Source organism: Scyliorhinus canicula, chromosome 7 (assembly GCF_902713615.1).
Source record: "Scyliorhinus canicula chromosome 7, sScyCan1.1, whole genome shotgun sequence".
Lineage (NCBI taxonomy): Eukaryota > Metazoa > Chordata > Chondrichthyes > Carcharhiniformes > Scyliorhinidae > Scyliorhinus > Scyliorhinus canicula.
Window position 1 is genome coordinate 5,146,868 of NC_052152.1, and position 26,623 is coordinate 5,173,490.

Consider the following 26,623-nt stretch of genomic DNA (forward strand, 5'->3'; position numbering starts at 1 on the left):
TGGGTCGAGCGAGGCAGATAGACCCCACAGCTGGGTTAGATTTCGGGAACGCATATTAGAGTGTGACTAGCTGTCTCACTCTAATATATAATTTGCCAGAAAGTGATCCCGTGAAGCACGGCAAATCGGGTTGATCCCAGGGGTGGGATCTCTCGGCATCCACTGGTCGCGTTGTGCCTTGCTTCTTTTCAGCGCAACACGACCGGTAAATCTCGCCCAATATCTCAAAGCTGTAAGTACCTAGATTGTCATGGGATGCCAAATTGCTAACATAGCTGCTCGAAGGATGACAAGAAGGTATCTCTGAATGTGTCCCAGCCAACAAATGCTTCTATTTCTCCTGGAATCAAATCCATGGTCGATAAGACCGGGTGGGAAGTCTGGACTGCCCGGGAAAGGAGAGAGAGCGGAGGTCATTCAGATCCACCTTCTAGTTGGTGGACCAACGCTCTAAGAGTATTAATAATAACAGGTTTATCACATTTAGCAGAGCCCGCTTTAATGTTACCGGAGAACAAGACACGTAGAGAGCAAATTAACTGCTCTGCATCAATGCCAAGCCAGATGGAGGCTGGGTCCATCCTAACCCAGTCTCCAATGAATGTTAGGCAAGAAGCCAGCTGGTGTAGCCTAATATTTGGGAGACCCAGCCCCTCCCCAGCTCCTGGTAACAGGAATTTAGCCAAACTTCAGTCTAGGTTTACGTTTGTTCCAAATAAATGTACTAATCATTCCATTAATTTCTTTAATGATGAGCCAACAACAGACTAGGCAGCATTTGTAAAAGATATAACAATCCGGCTAGTAAATTCATTTTAATTAGGGTGATCCTGACTAGCCAAAGAATTGGGAGCGGCAACTACCGAATGAGATCCTATCTAATAGCTGCAATCAATTGGAGGAGCTGACCGCATATAACTGTCTAAAGTAAGGGGTAATGGAAACCCCAAGATATTGAAATCCCATGGGGGACCATCTAAAGGGGAAATTCACAGTCCCCCACTGGCATGGCCTCTGACTTAGTACAGTTAATCTTGTAACCCAAAAATGCACTAAACTGTCCACCACTCCAATAATAGGCGGGACTGAAACACCATGAGTCGACACGTACAGCAGTACTTCATCCACATAAAGCCTAATCTTTTGCTGCTTCGGCCGACATTCCAACATCGATATTACGGGATCTGACCAGATGTCCTCTGTCAGTGTCTCAATGGCCAACGCCAACAACAAGAGGTACAGAGGGCAACCTTGCCTAGTCCCTCTCTGAGGCCCAACGTTCGACCTTAACCTGCCACGGAACCTTGATATAGTAATTGAACCCACTTCATATAGTTCTCCCCAAGTCAATGCCTCCCGATGTATAAACCAAAGAATTCCACTTAATCCGTTCAAATGCTTTTTCTGCATCCAAGCAAATAACCATCTTGTCCAGTCAACCTTTTTGAAAAGCCTGCATCACATTAGAAGCTTTATAACATTACTACCCTGTCTGGTCCTCCCACATGATTGTCGGAGGATGTTTTCCAGCCTTTGGCTAGAATCTTAGGTAACAGTTTGAAGTCGATATTCAGAATACATATTGGCCTATAGTAGGCACACGCCTCCAGGTCCTTGCCCGCCTTCAGAATCAAAGAAATGTTAGCCTCACGTAAAGTCGGCGGCAGCCTCCCCAACGCAAAGGAGTGACGAAACATGCCCGGCAGTGGGTCCAACAACAAATCCTTAAAATCCCTATAAATCTCATACCCAAAGCCTGGTTCCTGGTGTCTTACCTGGCTGAAGCTCTCTTTTCTAAAAAAAAAATGTATTTTTTTACAAACATGTATCAAAACTGGTTACAGCGAATAAATACCCCTGGAAACATACTTCCCTACAATGAACTGTACCGTCTGTACAGATTTTTCCCCTTTTTCATCCCCCCCCTTCCCCATGATGAGCAGCCCCTCAAACTAGGTCACAAACATCCCTGGCTTAAGCTCTCTAATGGCCTTTGCTACCTCTTCCCAAGACAGAGGAGCACTAAGAGACGTATGTTGGCTTTCTGAGGCTTCCGGGAGCTTCAAGGAAGAGCTGAAATGCTCCATACCCACCAGCCCGCCACCAGAAAGGCCAGACTTGTATAATCCCACATAGAATTCCCTAAAGGCCCCATTTATTTCTCCTGTCCTCGTTACTTTCTTCCCTCCCAAAAGCCGTGCAGAGTGGATTAGAGGATTGCCCTAGAGTCAGTCTTTTCCTTTGTCATAGATTCAAACAGAATAGAAAAGGCCATTGCGTCTGTGTCAAAAACAACCACTTAACTATTCTAATCCCATTTCCCAGCACATGGCCCATAGCCTTGTCTGCCCTGGCAGTGCAAGTGTGCATCTAAAGACTTCTTAAATGTTATGAGGGTCTCTGCCTCCACCACCCTTTCAGAAAGCGAGTTCCAGACTCTCACTGCCCTCTGGGCAAAAAAGTTTCCCCTCACATCCCCTCTAAACCTCCTGCCCCTTACCTTAAATGTATGTCTCCTGGTCATTGATCCCTCTACCATGAGTACTTCCTATTGACTCTATCTATATACCCTTCTTCATTTTATACATCTCAATCACGTTCCCCCTCATTTCCTCTGCTCCAAAGAAAACAGCCCCAGTCTGTCCAATCTCTCTTCATAACAAACTCTCCAGCCCAGGCAACATCCCGGTAAATCTCCTCTGTACCCTTTCCGGTGATATCACACCCCTCCTATAATGTGGATTCCAGAACTGCACACAATACTCTCGCTGTGGCTAAACCAACGTTTTGTACAGTTCCAGCATAACCTCCCTACTCTGGAACTCTATACATTGGCTAATAAAAGCAAATATATCATCTGCCTTCTTAAACACTGCATCCACCTGCTCTGCTACCTGAAGGGACTGGTGTACATGCCCCCCCAGGGTCCTGCCGTTTATCATATATTCCCTTTCCTTGTTTGTCCTGCCCAAGTGAATCACCTCACATTTATCCGGATTGAATTACATTTGCTGCTGCTCAGCCCATTTGACCAAAGTTCGGACAATTCCTGCTTTGCAAACCTGAAGCTTTACTCAGCCTGCAAGTTAATAAGGCATTCAAAGCCACTCTTGCCGCACCTATTTCCTTCAACAGTTTCCCATTGGGAGTCCTCTTATTATTCTCCTCTGCCTTTATCGAGCAACCCTCAAACCGCAGCTAACTCTCCAGCATTTCTGCCTTTTATTAGCAGCGTGCAAAATAATCAGCATATGTCTTGCACGTCTCCCACAGAATGGAGGGGGGAGATATCTGGTGTTGAACTAACAAGAGAAAAAACTCAAACTCTTTTTTTTCAAATGTGTAGTAAATGCTGTATCTCTTCTCGGGAGGCACCAAACCTCCACATTCCCGATCGGGCTGGAGGATTGGATTAGATTTTGTTTATTGTCACGTGTACCGAGGTACAGTGAAAAGTATTTTTCTGCGAGCAGCTCAACAGATCATTAAGTACATGGGAAGAAAAGGAAATCAAAGAAAATACATAATAGGGCAACACAAGGTATACAATGTATATACATAAACACCGGTATCGGGTGAAGCACACAGGGTGTAGTGTTAATGAAGTCAGTCCATAAGAGGGTCGTTTCGGAGTCTGGTGACAGTGGGGAAGAAGCTTTTTTTCAATCTGTTCATGCGTGTTCTCAGACTTTTGTATCTCCTGCCCGAAGGAAGCCCTTGAGCAAAACTTCCAAGAAAATAGGGGCATGGTGCGAGATCAGAATGCTACCTGTGGAGCATCAGGACACCAGGTACAAGGTCGTTCCCTGCACGATATGATAATTAATGTAGTATGCCATTGATGCAGGGCTGAAAGAAAGTGAAGCTTCTACCTCTCGGTCCTTGAAGATGGTACAAAGTAGTAAAGAAAGCAGATGACATCCTTTCCTTCATTAGACAAAGTGTAGAATATAAAATTAGGGATGTAACACTGGAACTGTGTGGAACGCTGGTTTGGCCACAGCTGGAGTTCTATATACAGTTCTGGTCATCCCTTAGAGGAAGGACATAATTGCTGTGGAGAGAGTGCACAGGAGATTTACAAGAATGTTGCCAGGGCTTGGAAAATTGCAACAAGGAGAAGAGATTTCGATCGACTTGGGTTTTTCTCTTTAGCCTAGAGGAGGTCAAGCCGAGACCTAATTGTACTGTACATAATCATGAGGGGCGTAAATAAGGTAGACAGGAAAGACTAGCTGAGGGGTCAGTTACCAGGGGCATGGATTCAAGGTGATTGGACAAAGGATCAGAGGTGACTTGAGGAAAATCATTTTCACCCAGAGGATGGTGGGCACCTGGATTTCACGGCCTGAGATGGTGGTTGAGGTTTAAACTCATTCAAAAGATACCTGGGTCTGCATCTGAAACATAGAAAATAGGAGCAGGAGGAGGCCATCCGGCCCTTGGAGCCTGCCCCTCACTTTCTTTCAGCCCTGCATCAATGGCATACTACATTATTATATGGTGCGAGGGACGATCTTGTACCTGGTGTCCTCATGCTCCACAGGTAGCATTCTGATCTCGCACCATGCCCCTATTTTCTTGGAGGTTTTGCTCAAGGGCTTCCTCCGGGCAGGAGATACAGAAGTCTGAGAACACGCACAAACATTATGATCATGGCTCATCATCTAACTCAATATCCTAATCCTGCTTTCGGCAATATCCTTTGATCTGCTTCGCTCGACCTGTAAGGCTATGGACCAGGTGTTGGAAAATGGGAGTAGAGGGAGCACCTGGTTTATTTTTTGTCTCTTTTTGGCCAGTGCAGACACAGATCTGGATGGATCTTGCTGCATCGTAACGTTTCTCTGATTTAATGCATCTGTTGTCATTATTTGTGAGTTGGTCGTTGAAGTTACATTCCCAAATTGGAAGAATTCCATTTCTCAGCGTTAATTTCATCAAAATATTGAATTCTACGTCTTCTGTATATGTGTAAGTGTGAAGATGTTTTTCATACAAATATTTATTTTTTAATAAATTTAGAGTATCCAATTCATTTTTTCCGATTAAGGGGCAATTTAGCGTGGCCAATCCAACTACCCTGCACATCTTTGGGTTGTGGGGGCGAAACCCACGCAAACACGGGGAGAATGTGCAAACTCCACACAGACAGTGACCCAGAGCCGGGATCGAACCTGGGACCTCGGCACCGTGAGGCAGCAGTGCTAACCACTGCACCACCGTGCTGCCCTTTTTCATACAAATATAAATCTCATGTCTTTGATGGTTCTACTTGAATGTTTCCTGCATTGCGTTTATTGCTTCTTCTTTATTTTCCCTTGGATCCGTTTGTTTCATTCCATTGCCAGGGCATGTGCTGATGATGACTTATTTCCAGGCCACTCCCAGTTCTGTAGTTTATCCAGTCAAGCTCCTGTTTTGTGACTTGATTCTTCTTTCTAGTCCATGCTTAGCTTTAATGTGACACTTCCACACACTGCAGCAACTGAGCTCTGAGGGGACTTGGAATCAGCAAACAGAATGTCACAGGTGGATGCCTTTCGACACACTGTGCCTGCACTTTGAAACAGCTACCCAATTAGCCCCACTTCCCCACTCTTTCCCCCCATAGCCCTGCAATGTTTTTTCTTTTTAAGCATTTATACAGTTTTCTGTTAAGAGTTGCTATATGTACTTCCACCACGGCAGCACGGTAGCACAAGTGGATAGCACTGTGGCTTCACAGCGCCAGGGTCCCAGGTTCGATTCCCCGCTTGGGCGACTGTCTGTGCGGAGTCTGCACGTTCTCCCCGTGTCTGAGTGGTTTCCTCCGGGTGCCCCGGTTTCTCCTCTCAGTCCAAAGACGTGCAGGTTAGGTGGAATGGCCATGATCAATTACCCTTAGCGATCAAAAAGATTAGGAGGGGTTATTGGGTTACAGGGATAGGGTGGAAGTGAGGGCTTAAGTGGGTCGGTGCAGACTTGATGGGCCGAATGGCCTCCTTCTGCACTGTATATATTCTATTCTATCTCTTCAGGCAGTGAGTGCATTCTAGATTACACCACCTCGCCGCATAAGGAAAGGTTTCCCTGTCGCTGATGGTTCTTTTTCCAATCACCTTAAATCCGAGTCCTCTGGTTTGTGATCCTTGTGCCACTAGAAACAGTTAATCATTTTTAATTCTATTGAAATCATGATTTTGAACACGATCAAAGCTCCTCATAATTGCACTGTTCTAAGGGGAACAATTGCAGATTCTCCACTCAATTCACGTTGCAGTTAAAGGGACGTGTGAAATATTGGATGCCATAAACAGGGTGAGGGCAGAAATATTAAGGCAGTGCTTTCTAGTCGGATTTCCAATGTGACCCCATTTTATAATTAACATGACCCGAGAAGCGAACAAAAACAAAACAGCAATAAAGCAGCATAGTAACATTCGGTGTGTAATTATTTCTGAAAAAAAAATACATGCTGTTGAAGCTTTTTGTCTTGCACTCATCAAGGTAGATTCACAAGAATACCAAATCTCAAAGGAAACAAGATCAAGACCAAATCACAAAGGGAACAACAATTTAGGCTTTTTAGACTGCACGAGAAGTGGCCGCTGGTTAGCAAGTGGAATATGATTGGTAGAGGCATTGCTATGGAGAATGCACCAGGGAGCAGTTAACTGCTAAGCTTGTATTTTTCTTGAAGCTTTTGTTTAAATTTAAACCAGGTAGATCAGCTCTGATGAATAAAAGCATTGCCGTGAGCAATAATATAATTATTAAAGTTTCCGTATTTTCAGAAAGATCTGAGGGGAGTTGAAAGAAGGTGTCTTTGCTGGTAGGTGGTGGGGGCCTGGAGCACAGCACCTGAAAGGGTGGCAGAGGCAAAAACCCACATCCCAATTAAAAAAATACATACATGTGCACTTGAATTGTTGTAACCTACTGGTCTAAAGACCAAGAACTGGAAGGTAGAATACGACTGCATAGGTAATTTTCAGCTGATAAAGACATAATGGGCTGAATGGTTTCCTTCTGTGCTGTACATTTTCAAGTTTAAACTAAAGTCTCTTGTATCTTGTCTAATTCTAGTAATTCTCCTCTGCAAACTCTCATGGCCCTGAGATCCTTCCTCATGTGTGGTGTCTAGAATTGAAATTAATACTTTGTTGATTCTTACCTAGTGTCTTACAAAGATGTACTATAACATTTGTACCAAATTCCTCTTTTAATGAAGTCCAAGATCCCGTATGATTTTTTTTTATTAGCTGTTACGATCTCCATGGAGATAGATAACTTTAAAAAAATTAATTCTAACATCCTGTGAAAGGGTAGCATGACAAGATTTCATGTTTTAAGACTTTTACTGCAGCAGACAAAAGGCATTCTTGGCAACTTAAAAAACCTATTCCAGAGTGACCCCAGCTCCCCTGGGTTTCCTTTGTGCCTTTTCTTTCCCAGCCTTGTAGATTCGAACGGCAGAACCGTCTTTCACAGTGAGGGCTTTTCCTGGTAATTCGCACTTTAACGCAACCTAGGTGAATCTTCCATGTTCAGTTCAAATCACCACACATCTGGCCTTTTCAATCTGAGCACAAGCTCTGACCTGTGTTCTGATGTGGTGAATCATCAATCTCCGGTTGCTCCCTCTCTCCTGGATTCTTGCAGACTCACTGTTTTAGAGAATTTCAGGGATACCTTACAAACCCTTTCCATCTCAGAGCCCATCTCCGTGGCAGTGTGAATCGCATAGGCCTTGTATCCAGGTAGAAATGCTGATTCACTATTATTGACCTCCACTCTTTCATCTTGGAAGTAAATAGACAGTTTAAGTTCTAACTGTTACATCCCAACATCCTCACGGCTTCCTCAGACTTTGCAGAATAACAGTCCATCCATGCAATAAAAGGTGCTGCTATCATACTCCTCAGCAACAAAAACCTTGGCCTCCCTTTAATCTTCAATAGCGTCGTCACCCAGGCCTGTTCTTCTGCAGACTTCAGAACAGGTCACGTGACCCCTCCATTTTTCTCCTGAATTTGAAACACTGTCTGAGAACATAATCTTATAAACCTCATAATTGGGGGAGATAGTGGGAAAGTGATAATATCACTGGACTAGTAATCCAGACACCCAGACTAATGCTCTGTGGTCACGTGCTAATATCCCACCATGGCAGACTGGTGCATATAAATCCCCTCGGTGCCTCTGTTCCTGCACCTCCTTTAAAATTGTACCTCCTTTAATCTTGTATCATTTAATTTATATGCAATCATAGAATTTACAGTGCAGAAGGAGATCATTAGGCCCATCAAGTCTGATCCGGCCGTTGGAAAGAGCACCCCACCCAAACCCACACCTCCACCCTATCCCCGTAACCCCACCTAACCGTTTTGTTGGACACTAACGGCAATTTAGCTCGGCCAGTCAACCTAACCTACACATCTTTGGACTGTGGGAGGAAACTGGAGCACCCGGAGGAAACCCACCCAGACACGGCGAGAACGTGCAGACTCCGCACAGACAGTGACCCAAGCCGGGAATCGAACCTGGGACCTTGGTGCTGTGAAGCAACCGTGCTAACCACTGTGCTACCGTGCCGCCCCCATCTCTTCCTCTCTTCATCGTTCCAAAATGCATCACTTCACATTCCAAGGCGGTCAATGTTGTGTTTTCAGCATTGTGTGCTGTGGAGGCAGCGCAGATGGATAAACTCCTCTCTGCTCAAATGATATGCAAGACTCGGCATCAGAGATGTAACTGAAAAATAAGATGGTTTTGTTTGTTTGCAGCGCAAGCACCCCCATCCTCGGAGACCGAACAGCATGAGAATCTACGAAGCACATGTTGGAATTGCATCACCCGAGGGAAAGGTTGCTTCTTACAAGAACTTCACACAAAATGTTCTGGTCAGAATTAAGAACCTTGGTGAGTTATTGCCGAGAAATGTCTGATTGTTGTGCCATAATCTTTTACTGGATTCTAAGGTACAGATAATACTTAAAAGGGATGGAATCAAAGGGAACTAAAGGTGGGCTAGCCATGGGTTGTTGAGCACTGCAGATAAGCTAAGTCCCTAGCAAGCTGTTGGCAGCGCACATGGTTAGAAGCACAGGCTAGAATTTAACAAGTACAGAATTAAACGTGTCCTGCTGAGAAGTGTCTGGTAAAGTCAGGTATCTTGACAAACTTTAGAAAGACATAGGTATGTAAAAATGGCTATGAGCCATCCTGATGGTCGCGCATATAACTATAATGAAACTTTTGACGAATCACAGCAAAGTTTCTTAGTTCATTTACAATGGATCCAGAGAGGAAACCCCCTTGTACTGGAGAGCTCTGGGAACATATACATAGATACACATAAGATAGGAGCAGGAGGAGTCCTTTTGGCCCTTCGAGCCTGCTCCGCCATTCATCACGATCATGGCTGATCATCCAACTCAATAGCCCAATCCTGCTTTCTCCCCATAGCCTTTGATCCCATTCTCCCCAAGAGCGATATCCAGCCGCCTCTTGAATATATTCAAAGTTTTAGCATCAACTACTTCCTGTGGTAATGAATTCCACAGGTTCACCACTCTTTATGAAGAAATGTCTCCTTGTGTTTGTCTGAAATGGTTTACCCTGAGTCCTCAGGCTGTGACCCCTGGTTCTGGACACCCCCATCATTGAACAAAGAACAAAGAAAATTACAGCACAGGAACAGGCCCTTCGGCCCTCCCAGCATGCGCCGATCCAGATCCTTTATCTAAACCTGTTGCCTATTTTCCAATATCTACTTCTTTCTGTTCCCCGCCCGTTCATATATCTGTCCAGATGCATCTTAAATGATGCTATCGTGCCCGCCTCTACCACCTCCGCTGGCAAAGCATTCCAGGCACCCACCACCCTCTGCGTAAAAAACTTTCCATGCACATCTCCCTTAAACTTTTCCCCTCTCACCTTGAAATCGTGACCCCTTGTAATTGACACCCCCACTCTTGGAAAAAGCTTGTTGCTATCCATCCTGTCCATACCTCTCATAATTTTGTAGACCTCAATCAGGTCTCCCCTCAACCTCCGTCTTTCCAATGAAAACAATCCTAATCTACTCAACCTTTCTTCATAGCTAGCACCCTCCATACCAGGCAACATCCTGGTGAGCTTCCTCTGCACCCTCTCCAAAGCATCCACATCCTTCTGGTAATGTGGCGACCAGAACTGCATGCAGTATTCCAAATGTGGCCTAACCAAAGTCCTATACAACTGTAACATGACCTGCCGACTCTTGTACTCAAAACCCCGCCTGATGAAGGCAAGCATGCTGTATGCCTTCTTGACCACTCTATCGACCTGCGTTGCCACCTTCAGGGTACAATGGACTTGAACTCCCAGATCTCTCTGTACATCAATTTTCCCCAGGACCCTTCCATTGACCATATAGTCCGCTCTTGAATTTGATCTTCCAAAATGCATCACCTCGCATTAGCCTGGATTGAAATCCATCTGCCATTTCTCTGCCCAACTCTACAATCTATCTGTATTTTGCTGTATTCTCTGACAGTAACATCTTCCCTGCAGCTACCCTGTCTAGTCCCATGAGAATTTTATAAGTCGCTATGAGATCCCCCTCATTCTTCTGAACTCCAGCGACAACAATCCCAACCGAGTCAATCTCTCCTCATATGGCAGTCCCGCCATCCCTCGAATCAGTCTGGTAAACCTTTTCGAGAGCAAGAACATCCTGCGCGGAGTTTGCACTTTCTCCCCGTGTCTGCGTGGGTTTCCTCCCACAGTCCAAAAATGTTCAGGTTAGGTGGATTAGCCATGATAAATTGCACTTAGTGTCCAAAAAGATTGGGTTGGGTTGGATGGGTTTGCTGGGTTACGGGGATAGGGTGGGGGTGTGAGCTTAAGTAGGGTGCTCTTTCCAAAAGCCGGTGCAGACTCGATGAGCCGAATAGCCTCCTTCTGCACGATAAATTCTGTGATCTATGATCCTTCCTCGGAGAAGGACACCAAAACTGCACACAATACTCCAAGTGTGGCTTCACCAAGGCCCTGTATAATTGCAGCAACACATCCCTGCTTCTGTACTCGAAACCTCTCGCAATGAAGGCCAACATACCATGAGCCTTCTTTACCGCCTGCTGCACCTGCATGCTTACCTTCAGTGACTGGTGTACAAGGACATCCAGGTCCTGCTGCACACTCCCCTCTCCCAAATTGCAACCATTCAGGTAGTCATCTGCCTTCCTGTTTTTGCTTCCAAAGTGAATAACTTCACACTTATCCAAATTATACTGCAGCTGCCATTGATTTTCCCACTCGCCCAACCTGTCCAGATCATGCTGTAGGATTCCAGATCATGCTGTAGGATTCCAGATCTTGCTGTAGGATCCCTGCATCCTCATCACAGTTCACCCTCCCACCCAACTTGGCATCATCTGCAAACTTCGAGATGTTACATTTTGTTTCCTCATCCAAATCATTAATATATATTGTGAATAGCTGGGGTCCCAGCACCGATCCCTGTGGTACCTCACTAGTTACTGCCTGACAATTTGAAAAGGACCCATTAATCCTTACTGTTTGTTTCCTCTCTCCCAACCAGTTTTCTATCCGCCTCAATACATTTCCCCCATCCTATGCGCTTTAATTTTGCACAATTATTTATTATGCGGAACTTTGTCAAACGCCTTCTGGAAGTCCAAATATACCACATCGACTGGTTACCCCTTGTCAACTGTACTGGTTACAGCTTCAAAGAATTCCAACAGATTTGTCAAGCATGATTTTCCCTTCATAAATCCATACTGACTCTGACTGATCCTGCCACTGCTTTCTAAATGTCCCGCTATAAAGTCCTTGATAATGGATTCAAGAATTTCCCCCACTAGTGATGTTAGGCTTTGACAAAGAGTCATCGGACTCTAAACGTTAGCTCTTTTCTCTCCCTACAGATGCTGCCAGACCTGCTGAGATTTTCCAGCATTTTCTCTTTCGTTTCAGATTCCAGCATCCGCAGTGATTTGCTTTTATCCAGTGATGTTACGCTTACTGGTCTATAATTCCCTGCTTTCTCTCTACCTCCCTTCTTGAATATAGGAGTGGAGTGAGCTGTCCTCCAATCTGCAGGGACTGTTCCAGAGTCTATAGAATCGCGGAAGGTGACCACCAGTGCATCCACTATTTCCAGAGCCACCTCCTTAAGCATCATGGGATGCAGTTCTCAGGCCCTGGGGATGTATTCACCTTCAATCCCATCAATTTTCCCTGCACCATTTCTCTACTAATGTTAATCTCCCTCAGCTCTTCCCTCTCAGTAAACTATAAGTTCAAAGTGATGTATCCCAATGCATCTGCTTCACTAAAATTGTAGAGCTTTCCCCAAAAATTGTCAAGGATGGATATCCAATTGCAGAGGGACAATGAATGGAAAAACAGCTCAAAATGGTTAGGTTCGCGGATAGAGCAGACAGGTTAATTCCATTTTTGACCCTTCTACGGGTGTGGGGAAAATGCTCTTTATATTGTTCGGATCCGGTTTGGCATAAAGCTCCTTATATTCTGCTCCCAACGCTTCCTGAACCTTAAAAGGCACGGACCTCGATGGGACCGGCATTAATTTCCCGCACAGCAATACCAAGCAACCTTTGAGCGAGGCCACCAAATTCTCCAGTTTAAGTCGTGATCATGTCATCTAAAAATGCAAGTCAACGCTTTTCAACCGTGGAAGTTTGAACTCTTGGGTTAATTGGACCGTTTTAATGCTCACCATACCGAGCTTTTCACACTGGGAACAGGTTGGGAATTTGAGTGCACAGGCCTGTGCTGTAATCGGTTCAAATCTCTCTAGATTGAGCGCAGGGTCCATAAATTTCAGGAGAAGCTGGGATTGTTGTCCGAGCAGAGAAGGTTAAAGGGATATTTAATAGAGGTGTTTGAAATTGTGAAAGAGTTTTGGTGAAGCTGGGATGGAGAAACCTTTTTTACTGCATCGTAACCAGAGGACACAGATTTAAGTAATAAGCAGGAACGCTTGGTTGGAAAAGGGGAGTTTTCATTCAATTGATTTCTACCATCTGGAATCAAATTTAACAGCAGCTTTCAAAAAGGAATTGGATAAATACTTGAAGGGTGTTGTTAGGAGTGGAACTAATTGGATATCGCTTTCACAGAATCAGACGTGGTATTCTGATGGCTTGTTTTTCTGATGTGTGCATCAATGCTATGCAAACACATGTATGCATGATTGGCAGCCCATCCACTACCTTAAATATTCACTCCCTCCCCTCCCCTCCTGCTGCATCGTGACAGCAGTGTGACAGCATTCCATGTACATAGACCCCTGATAGATCCCTGAAAGTTGCCACCCAGGTTGAGAGGGTTGTTAAGAAAGCGAACGGTGTATTAGCTTTTATTGGTAGAGGAATTGAGTTTCGGAGCCATGAGGTCATGTTGCAGTTGTACAAAACTAAGGTGCGGCTGCATTTGGAGTATTGCGTGCAGTTCTGGTCGCCGCATTATAGGAAGGATGTGGAAGCATTGGAAAGGGTGCAGAGGAGATTTACCAGGATGTTGCCTGGTATGGAGGGAAGAACTTATGAGGAAAGGCTGAGGGACTTGAGGCTGTTTTCGTTAGAGAGAAGAAGGTTAAGGGGTGACTTAATTGAGGCATACAAGATAATCAGAGGATTAGATAGGGTGGACAGTGAGAGCCCTTTTCCTCGGATGGTGAATGTCTAGCACGAGGGGACATAGCTTTAAATTGAGGGGAGATAGATATAGGACAGATGTCAGAGGTAGGTTCTTTACTCAGAGAGTAGTAAGTGCGTGGAATGCCCTGCCTGCAACAGTAGTGGACTCGCCAACACTAAACGCATTCAAATTGTCATTGGATAGACATGGACGATAAGGGAATAGTGTAGATGGGCTTTAGAGGGGTTTCACAGGTCGGCGCAACATCGAGGGCCGAAGGGCCTGTACTGCGCTGTAATGTTCTATGTGTGTCCCGTCTACAAAAATCACTGCAGAAACTTGCCAAGGCTCATAGAACATAGAACTCCTTCAGCATTTTTCAAATCTGCGACCTCCACCACCTCGAAGGACAAGGAGAGCAAAACCATAGGAACATCACTACCTGCAAGTTCCCCTCCAAGCCACACACCATTCAGATGTGGAACTATATTGCCGCCGTTTCATTGTCATGTGAACCCTGGAAGTCCCACCTGAACCGCGTTGTGCGTGGACCTGCACCATCTGGACTGTAACAGTTTAAGAAGGTTTCTCACCATCACTTAAGGGCAATTAGGGATGAGCAATAAATGCTGACCTTGGCAGTGACACTCGTGTCCGAAGATTACATTTTTAGAAAGCTTGATCCTATTGTAATAGTGAGAGAGGGTGCTGATGTATGAGCCACAGGTTTGTGAGTGGTCTGTTTTTGCGGTAGGGGTGCAGCTTTGAAAACATATGAAATGTCAGAATGTCTGAGGTGGTATAAGGGACTCTGGAAAGTCTTCCAGCCTGGAAGCGCAAGAGGTAGGTAACTGGCTCAATCAATGAAAAGGCGGAGACTAGAAACAAATCTATTACTGTTCTGTTCCTCTCTGCACTAAAGCATTGCCATGGGGAAATTAACCTCACTCGGTTGTTGTATTCTCCGGAACAATTGCCCAACTATGGTCAAAAAGCAGACTTAGTAGATGGTCAGTGGTGCCTGTCAGTTTAGTAAATGTCAGAGCTGGTGGAGTACAGGGTGCTCTTGTGGGTATGCAGTAACCTTAGCTGTATTGACCAGTTTCTGCTTATCTATCTCTGAAAACTCATCAAGCCCCACAGCTCTCCGACAGCCTGCCGTTCCTCAATCCTGGCCTGTTGTGCATCCTCAATGCTCATTCCTCCACTGTTGGCAACTGTTAGGCCTTCCTGACCTTTCCATCTTTTCCTCTCCTTCTCCCTTTTAAGATGCTCTTTAAAAACCTACCTCTTTAACCCAACATTTGGTCATTGTTCCTTGAATATTTATTTGTGGCTGAATGCCAAAATTTGTTTCTCAACACTTCTATGAAGTGCCTTTGGACATTTTAATGCATTAAACGTTATATATGAATGCAAGTGTTGTTGTAGAGAGGCACCGTGCTCCTTTTCCCAAGGTATGCCGTTGGACTTGAGGCCTTATTTTCAGTCATTCCAGCAGTAACTTATCTTCTCCAGGAGGAAACATCTTTCTGAATTTTCATGCGAAGAGAAATCTTGAAGAGATGCCTTTGACGGGAATTAATTTCCTTTGGCATCAGCAGGATTTTGAGTTTTTCCTCTTTCTGGCAGCTTCACTTTTAGAGCATGTCCACTGGGAGTATAAACATCTCCATGAATTCCTGACTGCTGATTGTATGTGGTGCATTGAAAGGAATAAGTTAGATTGCTCATCTCATAACGCAGTGCATGTGTTTGAAAGCTCCTCGGCAAAGCATAATCTGTGCCTCTGATATGATGCTGGGTTCGTGTTCACATTACCCTATTAGGAGGATACCTGCTCCGGAGATTGTACCAAGCCAGTGCAGAATTGTCCTCTGGGGAGAGGGAAGAGATTGCCTTCTCTGTAAAAAAAAAAAAAAAAAAAAAATTTTTTTAATTGTCTGGTCTGAAGTTAGTTATTCATTTTTATTTTTGCAGGGTTTCCCCCCCTTCTCCCAATTAGTTGGGTGCCACTGTCTGACAGTGAGCTGTAGAGTCTTATTTTTATTGGTAAGGAGAATAGATGATCAGGTTGGGTTTTTTTTATTACAAAAATAAAATACTGGAGCACCCGGTGGTACCCCATGCAGAAAGGGGTAGAAAGTCCAAACTCCTTACAGACACTCACCCAAGGCCAGAATTGAACCGGGTCCCTGAAACTGTGAGGGAGGAGTGCTAACTGCATGCTGCTATGCAGAGGGACCTGGTGTACTTGTACATGAATCACAGTAGGTTGGTCTGCAGGTGCAACAAGTAATTAGGAAGGCAAATGGAATTTTGTTCTTCATTGCGAAGGGGATTGAGTTTAAAAGCAGAGAGGTAATGTTGCAGTTGTACAAGGTGCTGATGAGGCCACACCTGGAGTACTGTGTGCAGTTTTGGTCTCCACACTTGAGAACGGATGTGCTAGCACTAGAGGGGGTGCAGAGGAGGTTCACTAGGCTGATTCCGGAGTTGAGGGGGTTATCGTATGAGGAGAGGCTGAGTAGATTGGGATTATATTCACTGGAATTCAGAAGGTTGAGGGGGGATCTAATAGAAACATATAAAATTTTGAAGGGAATGGATAAGATAGAAGTAGAAAGGATGTTTCCACTGGTAGGTGAAAGTAGGACAAGAGGGCATAGCCTCAAGAATAGGGGGGGCAGATTTAGGACTGAATCAAGGAGGAACTTCTTCACTCAGAGGGTGGTTAAAGTATGGAATTCCCTATCGAAAGGAGTAGTAGACGCTACTTCATTGAATATATTTAAAGATAGTCCAAAGATGTGCGGGTTAGGTGGATTGGCCATGCTAAATTGCCCGTAGTGTCCTAATAGTAAAGTTAAGGGGGCGAGTTGTTGGGTTACGGGTATAGGGTGGATACGTGGATTTGAGTAGGGTGATCATTGCTCGGCACAACTTCGAGGGCCGAAGGGCCTGTTCTGTGCTGTACTGTTCTATGTTCTATAGGGTGGATGTTTTTTTGAAAAATAAAGGAATTACGGGATCTGGCGAGAATGCGGGTAAGTGGTTCTGAGACCACGAAGAGATCAGCCATGATCTTATAGAATGGCGGAGCAGGCGCGAAGGGCCGGACGGTCTACTTCTGCTCCTAGTTCTTTTGTTCTTATGTTCTTAACCATTGTGCCGCCGTTTAACACTCTCTACCTGTGGGAGGAAACTGGAGCACCCGGAGGAAAACTAGGCAGACGGGGTGAATGTGCAAATAGCAATTCCCAAGGAGCTTTCATCTGATGGATGGTCACTAACCTGACATGTTAACCCTGTTCTTATCTGCACAGATGCTGCCTGACGTAGCTATTTTATTAGCTGATTTAGCATTTTGTGTTTTCCGTAGGGAAGTCTGTCACTCCTGGGAAAGGGAATATGTTCCATTTTACAAGCCCAGGGCTGAATTTGTATTTGTCATTTTCTTTGGGGGGGGGGGGGTGGGAGGCACATGCAAAATAGGGCGGGCATCCATCCCACCACCCCAGAGCCCACGCACATCGTACACGGTCACAATTGGCAGCATCCCAGCCATATTTATATCAACAATTCTGGATTATTTAGGCTTGTTATCGAGCCTATTGACCCTGATAATATGCTGCCTGTTGCCAGAATATGTTTGCATGACGGGAACAGGAATCCCACTTTTTAACCTGCATGGGTTAAAGGGTCGGGTAGAGGGAGGGGCTGATCGTGGCCAATTACAGGGTGCCTTCTCCCCCCCCCTTCCCAGCCTGAACACCTCCCTTCCTTGAACTTACTCCTTCTCTCCCACGGCCGCTCTCCCTAACTTCCCCGAACACTTCTGGCCCAAGACCCTAGTTTTACCTGATCCGGGGAGGGAACCCAGGACCTTGGGCTCCACTCCTCACTTGTGGCCCTGGCACCTGCCACTGATACCTCCCTGACACTGCTGGTACTGAAGGAACTGCCGGCCTTATTGCTGTGGGGTGGGGTGTTCCAGGCTGACGTGCTTTCTGGGAGGGAGGAGGGGCATGCCATCAAAACCCCACCCCCCCATACCTCTCCATTTAGGCACCCTTAAGGTAGAGAATATGTAGTCATACATTGTCGCATCAAATACTCCCAGGCCCAGTACCATATGGGTTCACTACTGTCACAACTAATATTTAATGTCATAGAATAGAAGCCATTGAATCTCTTCAGGCAGAGATTCGTCCCATCGAGTTTGCACCGACCATATGAAATAGCACCATACCCAATCCTCCGCCCTATCCCCGTCACCCCACCTAACCACACTAAGGGGCACCCACCTAGCCTGTACATCTTTGGACTGTGGGAGGAAACCGGAGCACCCGGAGGAAACCCATGCAGACAGGGGTAGAAAGTGCAAACTCCACACAGACACCCACCCAAGGCCGGAATTGTACCAGGTCCCTGGAACTGTGAGGGAGGAGTGCTAACCACTGTGCCGCCCTTTAATACTCTCTACCTGTGGGAGGAAACTGGAGCACCTGGAGGAAAACTAGGCAGACGGGGTGAATGTGCAAATAGAAATCCCCAAGGAGCTTCGCAGGAGCATTATTAAACCAAGTATGCCTATGAACCACGTACGGTGAAATTAGGTCAGATTAAGCTTTATCCAAGGTATATTTTTCAAGAAGTTTCTCAAAAGAAGGAAAGCGAGGGTGGACAGATGTGCTGAGGAAATTCCAGACTTCAATGCTGGGCAACTGAAGACCTGACCAGCAGTGGTTGAGCAATTATAATTGAGAATGCACAAGAGAGCAGAGCTAGAGGAGCGGTCCGAGGACTGTGGACGTGAAGGAGATCACAGACATGGGGAAGATCAAGGACAAGGAGCAAATTTGAAACAAGGATGAGAATTTTAAAAACAGGATGTTGCTTGACTGGGAGCTAACACAACAGTGAGCACAGGAGGGATTGGGGAACGGAACTTGCTGCAAGTTAATGCAGAGTTTTGGATGGCATCAGGTGTTCAGGGGGTTGAATGTGGGAGTCTAGAAGTATGGATGAGAGTTTCAGCCAGGATAAGGTGAGATGGGAAAAGTTGAGTGATGTTGTGGAGGCGGAAATAGGCAATCTCGGTGATGGCAGGCGTGTGAGATTTTGGAAGCTCAGTCCAGGATCAAATACGACACAAAGGTTCCAAACTGAAACAAAAACAGAAAATGCTGGAAAAACCCACCAGGTCTGGCAGCATCTGTGGAGGGGAAAACAGAGTTAACGTATCGAGTCCAATGTGACAAAATCCTGTTGGACTTGACGTTAACTTTGTTTCTGTCTCCAAAGATGCTACCAGACCTGCTGCGTTTTATTTTCCTACACTTCAGATTTGAAAATGAAAATCGCTTATTGTCACGAGTAGGCTTCAATGAAGTTACTGTGAAAAGCCCCTAGTCGCCACATTCCGGCGCCTATCCGGGGAGGCTGGTACAGGAATCGAACCGTGCTGCTGGCCTGCTTGGTCTGCTTTAAAAGCCAGCGATTTAGCCTGGTGAGCTAAACCAGCCCCTACATTTACAGCATCTGCAGCAGTTTGCTTCCATTTTAGTGACTTAATTTCCAGCTTCCAGAAAGTAATGGAATTGGGAGGTGGAGAATGGTATTTGGAGATGCAGAGTAAAGCGCCCTCTGCACTGCCCCATCAAACACTCCCAGGACAGGTACAGCACGGGGTTAGATACAGAGTAAAGCTCCCTCTACACTGTCCCCATCAAACACTCCCAGGACAGGTACAGCACGGGGTTAGATACAGAGTAAAGCTCCCTCTGCACTGTCCCTGTCAAATACTCCCAGGACAGGTACAGCACGGGGTTAGATACAGAGTAAAGCTCTCTCTACACTGTCCCCATCAAACACTCCCAGGACAGGTACAGCACGGGGTTAGATACAGAGTAAAGCTCCCTCGACTCTGTCCCCATCAAACACTCCTAGGGCAGGTACAGCATGGGGTTAGATACAGAGTAAAGCTCCCTCTACACTGTCCCCATCAAACACTCCCAGGACAGATACAGCACGGGGTTAGATACAGAGTAAAGCTCCCTCTACACTGTCCCCATCAAACACTCCCAGGACAGGTACAGCACAGGGTTAGATACAGAGTAAAGCTCCCTGTACACTGTCCCCATCAAACACTCCCAGGACAGGTACAGCACAGGGTTAGATACAGAGTAAAGTTCCCTCCACACTGCCCCCATCAAACACTCCCAGGACAGGTACAGCACGGGGTTAGATACAGAGTAAAGCTCCCTCCACACTATCCCCATCAAACACTCCCAGGACAGGCACAGCACGAGGTTAGATACAGAGTAAAGTTCCCTCCACACTGCCCCCATCAAACACTCCCAGAACAGGTAGCCCAACATCTGTCATGAAATTGCTAGAATCTATAATTAAGGTTGGGTAATTGAATACCTTGGGCGGGATTCTACAATCTCGCGGCAGAGTGTCCATGCCGCCGTAAACGCTGCCGTGTTTTACGACGGTGTGAAGCGGCCGCTCCCATTACTAATTCTGGCCCCCCAAAGGCCGCCACCCAACCTTTACAAGCCGAGGTCCCGCTAGCCCAGAGCAGGTTAGATCGGTGCCGGTCGGACTTGGCTCTTTTCTTACGTCTGCTCGGCACATTCGGGCCTGAGAATTGGCAGGCCAGCCGCGTAGGGCAGCCCGCGACTGGCGGCGGGCCAAACACGCCGGCGCCAATTGCGCCTGAATCGTGTGCCGGCGTCAGGACGGCGTGGCCGGTTCGCGGGGATTCTCCGGCCCTGCCCAGGGCTGGGCCAATCCCGCCCCATAACATTTTCAGCTGATCAGAGGGAGGCAGCATGAATTTGTAAAGGATCGGTCATACCGGCTGAATCTGATGGAATTTCTTTGAAGAAGTGACTAAAAGAGTGGACCGGGGAATGTCTGTGGAAGTTATTTATATGGACTTCCATCAGGCATTTGATAAAGTTCCCTCCAAGATCCTGTTGGCTAAAATTGAACCTCATGGAATTGAAGGGAAAGAATGGTCTTGGTTATGTAATTAGCTCATTAGTACTTGTGGAGGTATGGTACGTGATTAGTGATGGTCCATAAGCACCTATATTGGTGCCTCAACCATTCGCTATATTTATTGACCCAATATATCTGAACTCTGTACAATACCTAGATAGGTGGCAGTGTTGATGGAATTATAAATAAGATCTCTTGATATATTCTTGCTGTGAAGGGGGGGCAGCGAAGGTTTACCAGGCAGATTCCTGGGATGACGGGACTGTCATATGAGGAGAGACTAAATTGATTAGGATTATATTCATTTCAGTTCAGAAGAGTGAGAGGGTGTCTTGTAGAAACTTCCAAAATTCTAACCGGTTTAGACAGGGTAGATTCAGAAAGAATGTTTCTCATGGTGGGGTGGGGGGGTCCAGACCCGAGGATAAGAGGTAAACCTTTTAGAACTGAGGAGAGGAGAGTTCCTCCCTAGAGAGTTGGGGAATCTGTGGAATTCGCTACCATAGAAAGTAGTTGAGGCCTAAATGTTTTGTACTTTCAAGAAAGAATTAGATACAGCTCTTGGGGCTAAAGGGATTGGGGGAAGGCGGTATCAGGGTATTGAACTGATGATCAGCCATGTTCATAATTAAGGGTGGAGCAGGCTCGAAGGGCTGAATGGCCTCCTCCTGCTCCTGTTTTCTATGATAGGTTAAATAAATTGGTAAATCTGTGGCAGCTGGATTTCAGAGTATGAAAATATGATGTCATCAATTTTATCTGGAAGCGATTGGACCTGGTGCTTTCATAATAGTGAAGAGCTTTTTAAAAAAGAAAGTGGATCCAGGTACTTGATCATAAAATGTCAGGAAGAGGTTCAGACAGTGATGAAAATGGCTACTGGAATTCTGGACTTTGTATCTAGAGGGTAGGGATACAGGCTGGAGGGAGGGAAGGAGTGGGGTAGATGTCAGGCTATAGCTAATAAAAATAAGCAGTGGTTAGAGCATGCGGCAGGTACTGGGAGTGGTTCTGGCCACCACCAGTTATGAAGGATAACGGAATGCACCATAGATTTCCTGCAGCGAGAGCTGAACTCCCTTCCCAACAGCACTGTGAGTACCTAGATGGTCAGCGGTCTGACTCACCCCCACGTTCCGAACATCAATTACAGATGGGAGATAAATGCTGACCTTGATGCTCCTAGCCCGTGAACATTTTTTTTCAAACATTGACATCAGGAGCGTCCCTGCCCCTGACTCCATGACAGTCACTAATCTGGTGCAAACAATAGAACAACCCCCACTTCAGGCTTTTACAATGAGGTGGAACCTCTATGGAAGAAGCTTCCTACCAGCAGCTAGCTGCATGCTTGCACTGATGTTTTACATCCCATGTTTCTTTTTTTTAAATTTCGAGTCAGCGATTCTTTTTTTTTCCGAAGAAAGGAGCAATTTGACGTGGCCTATTCCCCTACCCTGCACATCTTTTTAGGTTGTGGGGGTGAGACCCACGCAGACACGGGGAGAATGTGCAATTTCCACACTGACAGTGATCTGCGGCCGGGATTGAACCCGGGTCTTCGGCGCTGTGAGGCAGCAGTGCTAACCACCGTGCCGCCCTAACCTCCCATGTTTCTAACGCACCTTGTAAGGGTTGATTGAGTAATTTTAATGTGTTACAAATTGAAATTGACATGCTTATCCTGGAAGTGAACACCTTCAAAACATGTTATTTGGCTTTTATTCTATTGGTTGATGGTCTACGTTTCATGTTGTACAAATCCTGTTATTTAATAGTGTTTCCAGCCCCTATACCCGCAAACACCCACCTCCTCACCAGATTTCTCTATTTTCATATTGTGTGATTGTGTCTGTTGCGTGTTATAATTATACAAAACTATGCCAATTCATAGATAAACATGTCAAAAAAAAAGCTGGAATGGGTGTAATGATACAATCAAGAAGAACCATAACTCATGCAAGTTTCATAAGTAAAATCCAAACTGGCTGAGTTTAGCGCTGTTTACATTGTTTAATTTCCGCTTGTTTGGAATTGTGGTGATATCCTTGCAGTTTAATTGTTGTGCATCTGGACAATTGCAGCTTTTTATTTGAAGTCAGCATATAAGCATATGGTTCAGCATAATGAAGATCCTCATTATTCAGAGAGACGCACTCCTCTTCATACCTTCCCAGAGATCATATCATGCTGATGGATTGCTTGGCAACTGCATAAAAGGTTTTTAAATGAATAGATTTGTTGGCCTGAAATAAAAAATACAGTAGTTTGCAGAGCAATTACTGTGGTTCTAAAGTGGTAATAAAGTCTGTTTTGATAAAAACTAAATGAATTGTATTTATTTCAGATCCATAGAGCTGTTGGATCATGGAAAAATTGTTGCTTTAATTGCGATTTATGAACGTAGTTTAATGTTCTCTCATTATATAAATAGCGGATGCGACCAGAATCTTCAAGGTGCCCTCTGGTACTTCAAATATGCATTTATGCCAATCAGTTCTGTTTGGGTCAACCTTGTGCTAGAATTGGCCCCAATGTCCCAAGAATCTACTCAATCTCTAACACCATCTCTCTAGTCAAGCAGTACCTCAATCTTGGCATTCCTGTGCTGAATTGTTTCTTCATGCTTTGATTTGTCTCTTGTCACCCCTCTTGCTGTTCCTCCCCCTCAGCTGATGACTATCAACCCTAGCTCATTGAAGATTGCAGGACCAGGCGTACCTATAAATTTGCTGGTAACCTTGTGAATCTACGAAGCAGGACTACTTGCATGTCATACAGTGGAAGTAGCACATGACAGACGGGGCAAAGCGATCCCACAACTGATGAATCAGACCAATGCTCTGCACTTCTGCAGTATCCAGTCATGAAAGGACAATTAAACCAACAGGGGGAGAAGGCTCCACAAATATTTGCATCCTCATTGATTGTGGGAGCTCGGTTTGATTGATTGGCTGGTGGTTAATGGATTGACCCAAAAGATTGTGCTCTGCCCGGTAGAAGGTGGTGATTGGACCCTATTCCACTGCAATGTTTTTCAGAGTCCCAAGGTTCGAGTTTGGTTTCACTTTTGATGCTGGCAGCACGGTGAAGGGATCCAGCTAGCACTCTCCAGAAGGCCACTGTGAAAACTGACTCTCTCCAGAAAGCCTTTGGTTGCTGTATTCCTGAGAGGCGCGAAGACAACCCACAAACGGAAAGCAAAGTTTGATGTGAAGTAAAGGGCCTCACCGGGAAAGTTCAGAGCACCAGAGTTTTGAACTACAGAGTACCTGACTGAATGAATCTACAAAGAAGATCATTACAGGCTGCAAACCAATGGGTAGGACTGGAACCAATGCTAACACTGTTGGGAGGTTTTAAACTAATGTGGCAGGGGGATGGAAACCAAATTAGGAAGTTAGAGGTCAGTAAAGAGGCAGCAACTAAAGCCAGTAAGGTACTAGATAATAAATGCATTGTGACTAAGGGGAAGAGTAGACAGGCAAGAGATGATGAATGCAAAGGGACAGGTGGTCTGAGGTGCATTTGTTTTAATGCGAGAAGTGTAGCAGGTAAGGCAGATAAACTTAGGGCTTGGATTAGTACCTGGGAATACGATGTTATTGGTATTACTAAGATTTAGTTGAGGGAAGGGCAAGATTGGTAACTAAATATCCTGGGTTATGGATGCTTCAGGAGGGATAGAGAGGGAGGTAAAAGGGGTGAAGGAGTTGCATTACTGGTCAGTGATGATATCGCAGCTGTCATTAAGGAGGGCACTATGGAGGATTCGAGCACTGAGGCAATATGGGTAGAGCTAAGAAATAGGAAGGGTGCAGTAACATTGTTTGGACTTTACTACAGGCCTCCCAAAAGCGAACGTGAAGTAGAGGTACAAATATGTAGACAGATTATAGAAAAATGTAGGAGCAATAGGGTGGTCGTGATGGGAGGTTTTAATTTCCCCAACATTGAATGGGACTCATGTAGTGTTGGAGGTGTAGATGGAGCAGAATTTGTAAAGAGCATCCAGGAGAGTTTTTTTAGAGCAGTATGCAAATAGTCCAACTCGGGAAAGGACCATTCTGGACCTGGTATTGGGGAATGATCCCGGCCAGGTGGTTGACATTTCAGTTGGTGATTACTTTGGGAATAGCGATCACAATTCCGTAAGTTTTAGAATACTCATGGACATAGACGAGAGTGGTCCTAAAGGAAGAATGCTAAATTGGGGAAAGGCCAAGCATAACAAAATTCGGCAGGAGCCCAGGAGCAGCTGTTTAAGGGTAAATCCAGATTTGAAATGTGGGAGTCTTTTGACGAAAGTTTGATTAGAGTGCAGGATAGACATGTCCCTGTGAAAATGAGGGATAGAAATGGCAAGATTAGGGAACCATGGATGACGGGTGGAATTGTGAGACTAGCTAAGATGAAAAAGGAAGCATACATAAGATATAGATGACTTAAAACTGATGAAGCTTTGCACGAATATTGGGAAAGTAGGACAAATCTCAAACGTGCGATAAAGAGGGCTAAAAGGGGTCATGAGATATCTTTGTCGAACAGGGTTAAGGAAAATCCCAAAGCCTTTTATTCGTATATAAGGAGCAAGAGGGTAACTAGAGAAAGGATTGGCCCACTCAAAGACAAAAGAGGGAATTTTTGCGTGGAGTCAGAGGAAACGGGTGAGATTCTTAATGAGTACTTTGCATCGGTATTCAGCAAGGAGAGGGACATGATGGATGTTGAGGTTAGGGATGGATGTTTAAATACTCGAGGTCAAGTTGGCATAAGGAAGGGGGAAGTTTTGGGTATTCTAAAAGGCATTAAGGTGGACAAGTCCCCAGGTCCGGATGGAATCTATCCCAGGTTACTGAGAGAAGCGAGGGGCGAAATAGCTGGGGCCTTAACAGATACCTTTGCAGCATCCTTGAGCATGGGTGAGGTCCCGGAGGGCTGGAGAATTGCTAATGTTGTCCCCTTGTTTAAGAAGGGTAGCAGGGATAATCCAGGGAAGTATAGACCTGTAAGCTTGACGTCAGTGGTAGGCAAACTGTTGGAAAAGATACTGAGGGGATAGGATCTATTCACATTTGGAAGAAAAGAGACTTATCAGTGATAGGCAGCATGGTTTTGTGCAGGGAAGGTCATGTCTTCCAAACCTAATAGAATTCTTTGAGGAAGTGACAAAGTTAATTGATGAGGGAAGGGCTGTAGATGTCATATACATGGACTTCAGTAAGGCATTTGATAAAGTTTCCCATGGCAGGTTGATGGAAAAAGTGAACTCTTATGGGGTTCAGGATGTACTAGCTCGATGGTTAAAGAACTGGCTGGGCAATAGAAGTTAAAAAGTAGTGGTGGAAGGGAGTGTCTCAAAATGGAGAAGGGTGACTAGTGGTGTTCCACAGGGATCCGTGCTCGGACCACCACTGTTGTTTGTGATATACATAAATGATCTGGAGGAAGGTATAGGTGGTCAGATTAGCAAGTTTGCAGATGACACTAAGATTGGTGGAGTAGCAGATAGTGAACGGGACTGTCAGAGAATACAGCAGAATATGTATAGATTGGAGAGTTGGGCAGAGAAATGGCAGATAGAGTTCAATCCGGGCAAATGCGAGGTGATGCATTTTGGAAGATGCAATTGAAGAGCGAACTATATGGTAAATGATAAAGCCCTGGGGAAAATTGATGTACAGAGAGATCTGGGAGTTCAGGTCCATTATACCGTGAAGGTGGCAACGCAGGTCGATAGAGTGGTCAAGAAGGCATACAGCATGCTTGCCTTCATCGGACGGGGCATTGAGTACAAGAGTCGGCAGGTCATGTTACAGTTGTATAGGACTTAGGTTAGGCCACATTTGGAATACTGCGTGCAGTTCTGGTCGCCACATTACCAGAAGGATGTGGATGCTTTAGAAAGGGTACAGAGGAGGTTCACCAGGATGTTGCCTGGTATGGGGGG

At 45.4% G+C, this 26,623-nt stretch overlaps 1 protein-coding gene across 4 annotated transcripts in view; it reads left to right on the plus strand.

Moving 5' to 3' along the window:
* Nucleotides 1–26,623, plus strand: part of LOC119968715 (1,4-alpha-glucan-branching enzyme-like) — a 707,296-nt gene that overhangs the window by 331,516 nt on the left and 349,157 nt on the right. For all 4 annotated transcript variants that reach the window (XM_038801318.1, XM_038801319.1, XM_038801320.1 and 1 more), the window contains exon 5: nucleotides 8,769–8,904. In XM_038801318.1, the coding sequence (XP_038657246.1) occupies nucleotides 8,769–8,904 (136 nt within the window). The remainder of the gene's footprint in view (nucleotides 1–8,768; nucleotides 8,905–26,623) is intronic.